Below are 13,869 nucleotides of genomic sequence, written 5' to 3' on the forward strand. Positions count from 1 at the left end.
TTGACCGATCGACCCGGGTTCGATCCCACCTTTTGCCGAACTTTTTTTTTCTCCCTTTTCAAATCTCGTATTAGCAATAGATTCTATTTACACTACATTAAAATAGCAGGATTTCTACTATCAAGTATACTACTTGTTGCAATTAGTGGCAATTATCTGCACTTCAGTATTGTAGTACATTATAAAACAGTATGCAATAATAACGTATTGAGTGTAAATTATAATTTTGATTATTAAATGGATGCCACCTTATTGGTACAATAAAGACCTCCCTACACCTACCCTACCCGATACTTTATTTTCAACTTTTTTATTATTTTCTTAATTTTTATTGAAAATAAATGCCTTTACGATGTGATACGAGATTTGAAAAGGGAGGGGGAAAAATCGGCAAAAGGCGGGATCAAACCCGGGTCGATCGCGTCAAAATGCCAACGACTAGCGCTTATCCATCTGCGCCACTGGAGCTGATGTATTACAACCACTTTTAACTAAATGTAAATATACACTCCGTGTTTTTGGATTGACAGATGTCTCGTCCAGTCAGCGGTGAGTAATCCCAAACCAATGGCGCTGTCTCAAACTATACCTACCTTTTCCGGTTTGTCGTCGTGTTTTCTGACTTGTTAATTTGTCGTTGTGCTTTCTGACTTATTTTGTTTTCAAATTTGTCATTGTGTTTTCTGACTTGTTATAATGTTTTCTGAATTGTTGTTGTGCTTTCTGAACTATCTTGATTTTTTAGACTTGCATTTGCGTTTGTAATTTGTTATTTTGTTTTCAGAATTGTGATTTGCTTTGCACTTCTCGGCCACCGTATTTTACTAATGCAAATGACAAGTGCATACAGGTACAGCTGCTACAAAAAGTATTTGAACACTGAGCTATGGACATAATCCACTATTATCTGTTCTGGTCAAAAATGACCAGCAAACAAAAACTGCTTATGAATTTCCTGTTACGCTATTTTATTACCAAATACTGGATTCAATCTTTTTATCAACTTGTTTTCTGTCAATCAGCACTGATTTTGTATTTCTTTTTATAAATGCCCAATTGTAGGCCTCATTGATCTGAACTTATGTGCCTCAGTTTTTGAGTGAACATTGCCAGAATTATCCACAAAGAATGCTTTTTTTCACTCAAAAACTGAGGCGCATACGCACAGATCAATGAGGCCTACGATCAATCAGTTTCAAAAGGAAATGCAAAACCTGTGCTAATTTAAAGAAAACAAGATGACAAAACAGGCTAAAAAAAGATTAGATTTACAAGCAATTTTTAAAAGGCCAGTCGTTTGACAACACTTTCACTTTACATCTCACATTACTGTATATCTATTGTTCTATTGTCTATTCTATTAAAAAATAAATATAAATAAATAAGATAAAAACTAAGCCTAACATGCTTTGATATTTGGTTTTAATATTAAACCTAAATTAAATAGCATTTTACTTATGCATGACTAATTACTTTTAGGACCACTGTAAACAACAGCAACAATGTTTAGAGTTAAATCAAGTCCCTTATCCAAACACATTTCTGCTGCATTTGATGTTATAGATATTAAATTATTAACACTTATCAAGTGTTTGCATGTCTCTCTCACTCACTTGGACACACTCTCTCTGTGTGCGGTCAGCTGGGATCTCACACTGCTATTCTGCTCTTTCTCCTCCTGAAGAGTATGCAGCAACTCCTACAAACAAAAGATTTTCCACAGTATGTGAAAACCAAAACCCGCTTAAGAACGAGTGACAGTGCGAGTGTGAATGAATACTGACATTAATCTTGGTTTGCATTTCTGAGCACTCTCGACTCTTGAGCTCCATCTGCTGTGTGTGTTGATCCAGCTCGAACTGAAACTCAGCCTGCAGTGTGTCATACATGTCCTGAAGATCACGCTGCTTCTCCAGCACCTGCTTCCACTCCAGCCTGAGAACGACATACAGGACATACTAAGCATCAAAGAGAAATAAATATAAATGTATTCTGTATTGCACCCTAAGACAGACAGATAAAAAATCGTGATGATAATCGTGTATCATTTTGTGATCAAAGATAAGTCCCATAGAAATATTTCTATGAGCCCGTGGATAAAACACAGGCAATCTGCAAACTTTGCACAAGAGTTGCTCAAACCTTAGTCAATTATTCACTACAAAAAGTGAAAGCAACATGAAGATGGAAAAAAAAAAAACACATGACCAAGCTTTTGGCATCTCTCACATCTCTGCATTAACGGCGCATTAATTGTCTCGCAGAAGAGAGATGAATCTACCTCAACACATGCTGAAAACGGTAGGCTATATCAATCATAATTTATTGACTCAATAACTCAATGTCTTGTGGCCCATACATTAATGACAGGGAGAAAAAAAAATAATTTTCATCGATGACTGATTATGATGCAGTGCTTGAACCTATTAAAGACTGTTATTATAACCTATACTTTTAGTATTATTAGCATGATTAAAATGTTTTGTTAATATGGTATGGGAACAAAATGCTAATGAACAACGATGCCCTTTTCGCCTTGGCTCAAACAGCAACTGTATAGGAACCATTTGTATCTTTTATAACGCACTCAGTTGTGAACAGATCACTCAGTTGAGTTTTGATGTGGGCCTAGTTTTGTAGCTGGGTTGTAGTTTTGTCGTTTTAAAAGCATTCTTATTGAGGTGTCCACAATCCTCACACCCGTGTGATTTTTAACTAAACTAACACCGGCTGCTTTGAAGAAGCTTGATGGTCCTGATTTGCTTTTTAACCGTTTTGGTTAATTTACTCCATAATTCCTCTACTTCAAGTATATGAACTATTATTAGAGCATCAACGGTGTTAGTGTGTGTGTGATGTACTTGAAAGTGTCCAGCTGCAGCTGTGTGCTGATCAGGCTCTTGGACAGATCTGTGGTCTCTCTCTCGTGCTCTGCTTTCCGCTGCTGCAGTTCTGTCCGGGCTGCCTCCAGCTCCTTATCAGAGGACTGCAAGACGACACGCAGATCTCGCACCTCCACCCGCAGCACTGCAGAGAGGTCACAGCAAACAGCCATCAACTCACAGAATTCGTCAGATCGGCTACTAATTCAACACATTACTCACTTATGGTGCTTTTCCACTGCATGGTACGGTTCACTTTTGGGGGGTTTTCCACTGGGTACAGTACCTGGTACTTTTTTTAGTACCACCTCGGTTGAGGTTCCAAGTGAACCGTACCGTTACCAAAACGTGATCAACACATTACTCACTTATGGTGCTTTTCCACTGCATGGTACAGCATGGTACGGTTCACTTTTGGGGGGTTTTCCACTGGGTACAGTACCTGGTACTTTTTTTAGTACCACCTCGATTGAGGTTCCAAGTGAACCGTACCGTTACCAAAACGTGACGTGTAAACTCTGCTGATCACGGATTGGCCGGAGAGAATCGTCACTACCTGCGTCACTGAACTCGACACAAACACAACAGAACCGCTAGATTTAAATAAGCACAGCCAGTGAAGGATCGAATGCAACCGTTTTGAACAAGCGCACCTTTTTTAACAACCAAAAATTGGCTGTTTCGTTGTCTGTTGAGGAAGTACAGACATTCCTCTCGTTGATAGCAGAAGAGCAGATCCAGCGAGAGCTTGATGGGGAGACGCAGAATGAAAAAGTTTTTCAGGAGTCGCGGCAACAGAGGCGGCACAACTATAACGACGTGAATAATCTCGCCCACTCTAAAGCGGTACTGAACTGCAGTGGAAATACAAACCGAGCCGTGCCGTACCGTACTGAGCCGTGCCGAGTAGAGTCGTACCACGCAGTGGAAAAGCGCCATTACTGGACTGCAAGCTCCACATCAATGCATAATTATTTAGTCGGAGAAGGTACAAGCATGAAAAAGTTTATTTAACAAGAAACTCAACATCAGCTCAAGACTCACCGTCCATCTCTCTGTTTTCATCTTCCAGCTGCTGTTCCAGCATCCTGATTCTCTCCTGCAGACGCACCTGTTCTTCCAGCAGCGAGTGTCGCTCAGCACCGAACATCTACAGTTAGAGAGCAATGTCAAACCAATGCATGGACCAGAACTGAACTGCAGTGGAAATACAAACCGAGCCGTGCCGTACCGTACTGAGCCGTGCCGAGCAGAGTCGTACCACGCAGTGGAAAAGCGCCATTACTGGACTGCAAGCTCCACATCAATGCATAATTATTTAGTCGGGGTAGGTACAAGCATGAAAAAGTTTATTTAACAAGAAACTCAACATCAGCTCAAGACTCACCGTCCATCTCTCTGTTTTCATCTTCCAGCTGCTGTTCCAGCATCCTGATTCTCTCCTGCAGACGCACCTGTTCTTCCAGCAGCGAGTGTCGCTCAGCACCGAACATCTACAGTTAGAGAGCAATGTCAAACCAATGCATGGACCAGAGCACCAGAAACACCCAACACTACTGCAAACACACCTCCTCTGTGCGACTGGACTTCTCGGCTGCTATGGTAACCTGTTCTTCCAGCTTGCTGATTTGTTGAAGCAGCTTCCTGTTTTTGGCTTCCTCCTCGTCTAACTGGCCCTGAACAAGGAGAGCCTGTTCCTAAAACCAAACCAAAAAGTTCAAGTCCAGACAGATTCCCCACAACAACATCTACAGTAATTTGCAACATGAAATTACACTTCAGAGAATACTCATCTTGGTAATTAATTCAAACTATCATAATTTTATGCAATACTACGAAAGCATTGTGAGCACCTGCATTTGTTTGAGTTCTTCAGTGAGCGCTTCACAGGCCAGCTCGCTCATCTCAGGAGGCGGCTGTTCGCTCTGGATGTCATCAACGTAGATATTCTCGTCCTGTCCATTCAGATGGTCTGGGCTAGACAGCGGCACCAGTCGATTACGCAGGTTATAACCTTTGGTGGGTGTAGTCAAAATCTGAGGAGCAGCAGCAGTCATTATAGGAGGTTTAATTTCGAAATCATTTAAAACAGACCGACGTGAAGTCTGAGCTCTTTACCTTTATGGTCTCTGCATGAATCTTGTTGAGTTGAGACACTTCCTGTTTGCTGTGGGCTTTAGTGGCCTCTAGGATCTTCTCCAGATGTTTGTTGGACTTCTCGAGGTAGCGCTTCTCAGATTCCAGCTCAGCCAGCTGTTTTCTGAGGAGTATAATTTTCACATTCTGGTCAGAATGATATTAATTTACAGCCACCAAAGACACTCAATTCGACAAGCATTAGTTACGTTACATGAATGCGACATGAACATACTTGTTGACCTCCTTGAATTCCTCGAAGGCTTGAATTGTCGCTGTGAGCTCGGACTGTTTCTGCAGCAGCTGAACCTTTATCCTCTCCACGGAAGCTGATGACAACGTCTCCATAGTGACAGGGGTGGAGTAGATGGGCGGAGCTATGAATCAAGACAGTAACAGTAGCTTAAGTGATCTGCCTGTGCGTCACATTTTAAGATAAAGACAAACATAGCATTGCAACTTTTGTGTTGACTTTATTGTAGACCTATTGAGTGGATACAGATATGGAATTAAAAATTAAGAGCTTTTTTGCAGTCAACACATTCAGGTTTTTTTTAAGGAAGGAAAACTAAATGAGCCTTTTTGTAATTTGAAAATTTTTCCAGTTGACGCTCATAGCATCAATTTATGCAACAGTGGTCTCTACCAGTTTGCAAAGAGAAACAAATAGTTATAAATGTCACCTGCTCCTTCATCTCCTGTGCTCTCCTCTGTTGTCTGAGCCTCCAGCAGCTGCAGGAAGGTTTTCTCCAGAGCGGTTAATGACTGAGCCTTGGTCTCAACTGCAGATCTGACAGAATCCAGAGCACGCAGGGCTCGAATCTCCTCCCGCAGGGCACAGTTCTCCGCAGCGTACTGCATCATCCGTGGGTGGTGCTCCACCTAACAAAATAACACACACAGAGTTATAATTAAAATGAATCAACCCCCCAGAGACTGTAAGAACTTACAAAATTCTGAAGATCCAGAATTAAAAAAAAAATAAAAATTTGCATCTATAACAGTTCAGAAGAAATTGTTCTATTACATTAGAAAGTCTATGACTAAAGAAGACACTTAAAAGTTCCTAAAGAGTGGTCTGCTCAGTCTTCAGATGAAATCTCATGAAAAATACAGCTTTTTCAGGTGAGGAATGGGCCAAGATTCCAGTAGAGAGGTGACAGAAGCTTGTCAGCACTTATTGGAGGTCATAACTAAGATTCTCTACATTTTGCACTTAGAGCCAATTAGATTATTTTTTTGTTTGTTAATTTTTCATCAACTTCATGTCCTTATAATCACTCAAATGTGTATTAATAAACTTTCTATAAAAGTTTAATGATGCCTTGGTTGGAATGGCAGCAGAATGTCTTGCAGGTCAAGGGGGTTGAATAATTTAGATTGCAAAAGTATATATATATATATATATATATATATATATATATATATACACACACACACACACAGTTAAATTTTAAACAATCAATATTTTTGCATTTGCTCTGGAAAAAAAATTTTAAAGATAAATTTTCCCCCTGATCCCCATGAAAAAGACATGATTTGGACCTCTAAATCCCAATTTGTACTAAATCCATGATTTTAACTACTAAAAACTTAAAATAATAATAAATCTGTGTCCACTTACTGCTTTTGACTAAACAAACACAAAAGAAACATTTCAAATCAAAGGACCAATATAAAAACAATCTTCCTAGATAAAGTTGTTGAAGTATGGTTGTCTATTCAGAACTTCACAGTGTGTAGCTACCAGCATTAAAAATAAAACATTTATTCAAATTGTGAATGGATTACATGTTGCCCCTTGGTAATATTATTAGAAAATACGGGATTAGTTTCCACTGTTATGCTGATGATACTCAACTATATATCTCAACAAGACCAGATGAAACTTCTAAATTATCTAAGCTAACAGAGTGTGTTAAAAATTTAAAAGATTGGATGACCAATAATTTTCTCCTATTAAATTAGGATAAGACAGAGATATTACTTATTGGACCAAAAGACAGTACACTGAATCTCGTGGATTACAATTTGCAACTAGACGGATGTACGGTTACTTCCTCTACAGTCAAAAATCTGGGTGTTATATTAGATAGCAACTTGTTTAGAAAATCATATTTCCCATGTTATATCTGATCAAATGCACATTATTATTCTTTAGCTTGGGTTAAACAAATCAATTTTGCTTGGTTGGAACAGCAGCTACGCTAATTATGTCTCTATTTGTTTCTCTGTTTCTGCTGTGGTAACTAGGATTTACACAAGCTTCAGTCTGGATCCAGAACACCTGAGAAGAGACGATGCCAACCCCTCAGAGGGCCTCAGATGATGCCAACCCTGAAACAACTTACAGAACTACCACATTTTGCTATAAGTTTGATTGCATCATATAATAATTGCTGTTAATAGTGTTCGTCTGTTTGATTACGTCTTTAATTGATTTTTCCGTACATTTCTGTCATATGTACATTAACTGACAGTCACCACTGATAAGCTACTAATAAATATTGTAGAAACCTAATTTGCTGTAAAGTTGCTTTGCAATGATTTGTATCGTGTAAAGCGCAATACAAATAAACTTGAATTGAATTATAAACAGAAAGCAGACAAAGAGCACTTTCTTTCTGCAATAAGCATGCTGAAAGAAAATCCCAGTGTTGAGTGGTAATTCAATGAAATACAAGTAAAATAAATAAATGCACACTATTCCTCTCTTCATCAGTGTACAGATATCTGTGCCTAGTGTGAATATCTGAATAGGAATCCATTGTTTCCATTCACAATCTTCTCCACATTTGTGCCAAACATTTGCATATAGTGTAACGTCATTCAAGCAAAGTACTTTTTTGTGTTTTATGTTTCCCATACATTGATTTATGTGGTGGACCGCAACAATATCAACACTGACTGCCACAAATAGATTCTCCTTTTCCCTTTACATTTTTATTTTACCGTTTAAAATAGGTAAAATCTTACTTCACCGTAGAGCGGCATTCAGTGCGTTAACTGGCTCAGCACCTCTCTCTCACACAACAGTGAACAAATTAAAAATGGTGGTGTTTTCCAATATTGGTTCCTCTGTGTACTTAAAAACAACAACAGAGTTGGTCTACCTGCTCTCGAAGCAGACGTATCTCTTCCTGCAGCTGCTGGTTCTGCTGATCAGGGTCTGATCTATGGCCTGTCTGAAGTTCTTTCTTCAGCTGAGCGATATGATCATCTCTGAACTTCAGGATCATGCGGTTGGACTGGATGAATTTCTCCTTCTGAGCCCAGGCAGCTTCCAGCTGAGACACTTTCACCTGAAGAGCCTGTGAGCAAGACAGCAACAGGTGGCAACTGTGGTTAAGCAGAATAGGGAGCATATGCAAATATAAAAATTATGTTTTATTATTTCATTATATTGGATTCATTTTTTTTTCTTTTTGCTACATAATGGGCTTAAGATTTGGGGGTCAGATGACCGACTCGTTGGCACAGACTTTCAGATGTCAATTCAATTCTTGTATGTGACCCTAGGGGGACTCCACAAATTTGACAGAAGAGCAGAAAAGATTGGGAGAGAATATAATTTACTTGTACGATGGTCCAGAGGTAAGATCTGACACGAGGTCTTCGGATTCGAAGCCTCGTAACAGGGTAAATTAAAAAATTGTATTGATTTAATTCAACAATGAAAAGCAACTGCACATAAAAGGCACCTTCTTCTCCTCCTGTGCTTTCTTCCAGATGCTCATGGCCTGAATGAACTGCGTCTTATAGGAAAGCTCAGCGTCAGAGTGTGCTGCAACACAAACACCAGTTCAAACAATAAAACATTAACGAATATTATGTCCAGACAGATGGATCGTCTGTGTGAGCTCTGTAACGAGTGTGTACCTGTTTGCTGGTCTGAGGGTGTCATCTCAATGACGTGTGCTTGTGAAAGAGCATTTGCGAGCTGCTCCTTTAGTTTTCTCACTTCCGCTTGCAGCTGTCTGACATTACCCTGAGTGTCCTCATTTACCATAGCCTACAGATAGGCACAGATTAGCCTTCTCGTTGCACCAATTCTTCAAGAATATTAAGATGATGAATGAATGTTTGGATAAATAATTATGTTGCTCAACCTTATTTTTGATGAGTTTGGCTCTCTGAGCGAACTGCAGAGTGGAGAGCGTCTCTCCAAAACACTTGGAGCCAGGATGAACGTTAGCGATGATGTACGTCTTAGCGTTTCCGCCCAGAGAGTCCTGATCACATGAACAGCAGTTAGACACGATTTACTCATCTGCATATTTACAGACACATTCGTAAAGAGCCCTCACCCGGAGCAGGAAGGTCAGTTTCGAATCTCTGTAACAAATGTGACGGTTCTTCCCATTTGACACATCCATCAGGGCCATGATCACCTGACCAAGACACATCAGTGACCGGTTTATGCTGCTTGCCTCCTAAAGCATAAGTCAAAAGGTTACGGTTTAATTTAAAGTAATAACAGTGGAGTAGTCACAACAGTGTAGTCACCATTAAAACAAGAATGGCTAACTAACTAAATGTTGAATTAGGGCATAAATTAGCATAGTTTATAATCTTGAAACAGCCCCACTTTTAAGATTCTTGCATTACCACACTAAGAATAACTACGAACGCTGTTACTGTTATTTAACAATGATGTGTAACTGCCAGCCTTGTTACTAAAGCAACAGAAACACTATACAAATGTTATGACATTCACTGTTATGATTTAATGTATCATTCAATTAATGTAGTGTTGGAAATTTTCTGTCAGTTACATTAGGGTGGGAAAAAACTCATTAGCGGTCACAGAGTTGGATCTTTTTTGAAACAGAATCAAGTTGAATAATATTGTAATAGAACATGCACTGTAATAATGATAAAATAAAGCAATAAGCCCCAAGAAGCCGAGGTTTACAGTGAATTTATAACAGCTAAGGGGCGTTGTGAGGCACGACGCGAAGCGATGTATAATTTATATAACCCTTAGCTGTTATAAATTCACTGTAAACCACGGATTCACGGGGCTTATTGCTTTTATAAAACGGTTATTCCATATACATAGTATGGTTTCACAAAATAAATCAGAGCAAATAAAGTGTAATGATATTAATTAAAACAGTATTCTTCCGCCAAACAATGTAGTTCCTCAGAATCAGTTGTGGTTCCAACAAAGTGGTTGCAGAGAAACACACAGAAGTAAACAAAGGTGTATGTTTGTAGAGTAATTTACAACAGCTTCGAACGCGGCTCAACAAATCCGAATCAAGCACCGGAACTATCCGTTTTATAACTAGTAATAATAATAATAACAACAAGTGTTCTTGTTAAACCTGAACCTCTGTTTTGTTTGAAAACTGAACGGTTTGACAAAGGATTTTGAGAGGTCAGTTTTCAGCGTAAGCACCTTGAGCCGTGAACCCTCTGCATGCGTGTCCCTCTGTCTCTCTGAGCCGGCGAGATCCACCAGGTTGAGCTGAGAGGTCCTGATGTTGACCACTTCCTGTCCAGTCTCCTTTGACTCCAGTGTCATGGTGAACACTGCATGTGAACGAGAGGACTCGCGGTTCATTGAGGTGGACGCCACTCGCCTGTTCCTCCATCCCATCGACAACACCTGCACACACAAACATGCAGAAATAAATCACAAAGCTCACTACAGAAATGCCAAAATCATATGCATAAACTTATTTCAGTAGCTAGGAGTGGATATTATTATTATTAGTCTTAGCATTTAGAAACATGCGTAAGACCTGATAGGCCTCTGCAGCAGATGCTGCATATTTCTCCACAGCTCCTTCAACAAAGACGCCCCTCTTGATGTCCTCTCGCAGGAACAGGCTGGTGGACACACTGTCCAATAGGTCATAAATCTGCTCATTGTAGATCTCTATGAATGAACACTTGCAGAGGAAGCTCTTCAGCCCACCAGACTGCACAGAAAGAAAAAAAAAGAGAAAATGTTTAAGCGAACATTAAAAACAATATGGCCCATTGAGGAAAAACCACAAGATTAGAAAGAAAAAAAAAAACTGTCATTGATTAAATACTTTTTACAGCACTTCACAACACTGAACTGAAGCGGGATCTACACCACAAAAAGGTTTTTTGATGTTGTATGTATCAATGTTTTGTAACCAGTGTTGGTGTAACGCATTACAAGCAATGTGAGTTACATAATCAGATTACTTTTTCAAGAAACTAGTAAAGTAACGTATAACTTTTAAATTTAGAATTAAATATCTGATTCATTTTTTCAAATAAGTAAATTACTTTGTTTTCACAGAGGCTTATTCATTTCACTTTTGGTGTGAAAGGGCCTTTACAGTTGCCAAAAATATAACTTTTAGTTGGGGTTTTTTTTGTTTTTGTTTTTTAAATCAAGCAAGTCCAGCCCAGGAGACAACAAGTAAAGCAAAAGTAACGTAACAGACTCCCTTCCATAAAAAAAGTGCAATTAGTTACTTTATCGAATAACGTAATTTTGAGCACTGAAGAAAATATTTAGACATGTTTTATTTAATGAAACCCGTCTTACCCGTTCCACCTCTCTGTTGATGAGGAAGAAGAGGTATTCAAAACTTCGAGGAATTACACCACGCAGTTCATCTGAAAAATTATCCAGCTCTGAGGGACCTGCACACACAAAATACAATCACCGTTACTTGTGTGTATTTAGACTCATTTTTATACAGCTCTTACCAGATATGAATACAGTGGTCCCAAAAGTAATTCGAGTTTAATTGATAGTGCAATAGATAACAAACTGTCATCTAAACAAACAAATGATGTTCTCACAACTTTACCATCCTGAGCCATTTTTGAATGACTGATGCCAGCTGTTGTGATTAATGTATGAAATGAACAGTACACCCAAAAATGAATATAATGGATAGAGGACATATTTTAGCCAGAAGACGGTTTGAAGTTAAAAACGTCTTGATCGATTTGTTTCTAACAAATATGCAGCTTTTCTCAAGACATTAACTGCTGGACTGGAATGGTGTGGATTACTGTGATGTTTTTATCAGCTGTTTGGACTCTCATTCTGACGGCACCCATTCACTGCAGAGCATCCACTGCTGAGCAAGTGATGCAATGCTACATTTCTCCAAATCTGATGAAGAAACAAACTCATCTACATCTCTGACGGCCTGAGGGCGAGTACATTTTCAGCAAATTTTCATTTTTGGATTACGTTACATTAACTCACAGCACGAGTAAATAATCCTCACCTTTGCCTTTAAGATTCATGATTCATTCCTCTATTTGTCGCCCTCCGTTCACGAAGGAAAGGTACAAAATTTGGCGCCTCATTCTTCTTTCTCTTCTTTGGGTTTTAACGGCAGCCTGCATCCCGGATGCTGCACTACTGCCATCTGCTGTGTTAGTCAACACCTACATTTAACAAGGTGTCATATCATATTTTCCCCATTATCCATATTTATAATTTTAAATGTATTATGTATTTCTACACTGTGTAGCAAAAGTACTGTATATAAATATTACAATATTCCCTACATATACTATAGCTTGTTTGTCCACAGTTGCAAAACAGACAAAACAGCAGTTCAACCCTATCATGTGCACCTAAGAAGAAAAATCCTTAAGGTGATGATACACGGGGCAGCTTTTTTGAGCAATGTTGCTTGGGCACTTTCCCATTGAGAATGGGCAATACTTTAGATCGGTCGTGGGCCCTGTGTCTCACCTGGTTGCCCGTTGACGGCAACATTATCCAGCAGCATTGCTCAAAAAGTTGCCCCGTGTAGATCTAGGCAGATTCTCTTCAGACATTTATGAGGTCAAGTGTCTCCTGTATCTTACATGTAGAATAATATGATAAGCCACACAAACCATTTTATTCCACAATGACATCCTACACCAGGGGTCCCCAAACTCAGTCCTGGAGGGCCGGTGTCCTGCAGAGTTGAGCTCCAACCCTAATCAAACACACCTGAACCAGGGACAAGTTCAAGCCCAAACCGGTGCATAACGTTTTGCTACGGTTTCCGGTTTGAACAACATGTTTCCTGGAAACGGTGTGCAACGGGGTTTGAGATACGTTTTCTGTTGTTTGGTGGGTGTGTCAAACATGTCAGCTCAATCAGCAAGATATATATAAACCACGCGGTATTAAAGAGACAGCTCGCACAATGTAATTAACATCCAAATAAACTCACAGAGCAAGTATATTGTTTGCACATGTTTATTTACATTAAAGGCAAAATAACTGAAATAATAAGAGCACAAGTATAGATCTGGAACTTCTTTAAGTCTGTCTAAATATCATTTAGTAATTGCAATGTCTTCTGGTCCATATCCTTTCCTTTGGAAGGTGTGCTAAATACTGATTAATGTAACGTAAAAATACTATACATATTTATATATTTTGCTATTGTATTGTGGAGTGACACTTTCATAAACTTTTCTATACTCCTCCGATTATATCATTGTAAATATTACAATATCATAGCACAACAACAGTGATCAGCAATAATGATAGGCCTAATACTCACAATAAAAATAATAAGGTCATATAGATCATAACACAGTCTCGGAGGTAAGAAGTGGATTATCCTTCACCTGAAATGTTTGTCTTTTCATCCTGGAATGCTAATTATTATTTAATTATTTTGTCACCGTTTGCCACACTAAACTTTGAAAATAACATACAATAAACACGTCTGTCAAAACTATCTCAAATGAGGCTTTTATTAAGCAAATCAAGGAGTGAATTACTCATCCACTGTTTTTTAAAAAAAATGCTTTAGCTGGGTTTCCACACGCAGGGTCACAATCTACAGTGTATGAAGCTAAAGGTTTTTGGGTTAAGGTTCATAATGTAGAAAAT

At 38.9% G+C, this 13,869-nt stretch overlaps 1 protein-coding gene across 1 annotated transcript in view; it reads right to left on the reverse strand.

Moving 5' to 3' along the window:
• The window catches only part of kif15 (kinesin family member 15), a 28,946-nt gene extending 16,183 nt beyond the window's left edge, over window positions 1-12,763 (reverse strand). The window contains exons 1-18 of the mRNA XM_016238543.1: window positions 12,727-12,763; window positions 11,554-11,651; window positions 10,769-10,948; window positions 10,423-10,632; window positions 9,326-9,451; window positions 9,128-9,250; window positions 8,898-9,030; window positions 8,720-8,802; window positions 8,132-8,329; window positions 5,702-5,900; window positions 5,254-5,395; window positions 5,001-5,142; window positions 4,736-4,918; window positions 4,451-4,579; window positions 4,270-4,375; window positions 2,862-3,027; window positions 1,785-1,935; window positions 1,614-1,699 (exon numbers count right to left, since the gene is read on the reverse strand). Of these exons, the coding sequence (XP_016094029.1) occupies window positions 1,614-1,699; window positions 1,785-1,935; window positions 2,862-3,027; window positions 4,270-4,375; window positions 4,451-4,579; window positions 4,736-4,918; window positions 5,001-5,142; window positions 5,254-5,395; window positions 5,702-5,900; window positions 8,132-8,329; window positions 8,720-8,802; window positions 8,898-9,030; window positions 9,128-9,250; window positions 9,326-9,451; window positions 10,423-10,632; window positions 10,769-10,948; window positions 11,554-11,651; window positions 12,727-12,763 (2,492 nt within the window). The remainder of the gene's footprint in view (window positions 1-1,613; window positions 1,700-1,784; window positions 1,936-2,861; window positions 3,028-4,269; window positions 4,376-4,450; window positions 4,580-4,735; window positions 4,919-5,000; window positions 5,143-5,253; window positions 5,396-5,701; window positions 5,901-8,131; window positions 8,330-8,719; window positions 8,803-8,897; window positions 9,031-9,127; window positions 9,251-9,325; window positions 9,452-10,422; window positions 10,633-10,768; window positions 10,949-11,553; window positions 11,652-12,726) is intronic.
• Window positions 12,764-13,869: the final 1,106 nt, after the last annotated feature.

This window comes from Sinocyclocheilus grahami, unplaced genomic scaffold (assembly GCF_001515645.1).
Source record: "Sinocyclocheilus grahami isolate Dianchi unplaced genomic scaffold, SAMN03320097.WGS_v1.1 scaffold543.1, whole genome shotgun sequence".
NCBI classification, from domain to species: Eukaryota; Metazoa; Chordata; class Actinopteri; order Cypriniformes; family Cyprinidae; genus Sinocyclocheilus; species Sinocyclocheilus grahami.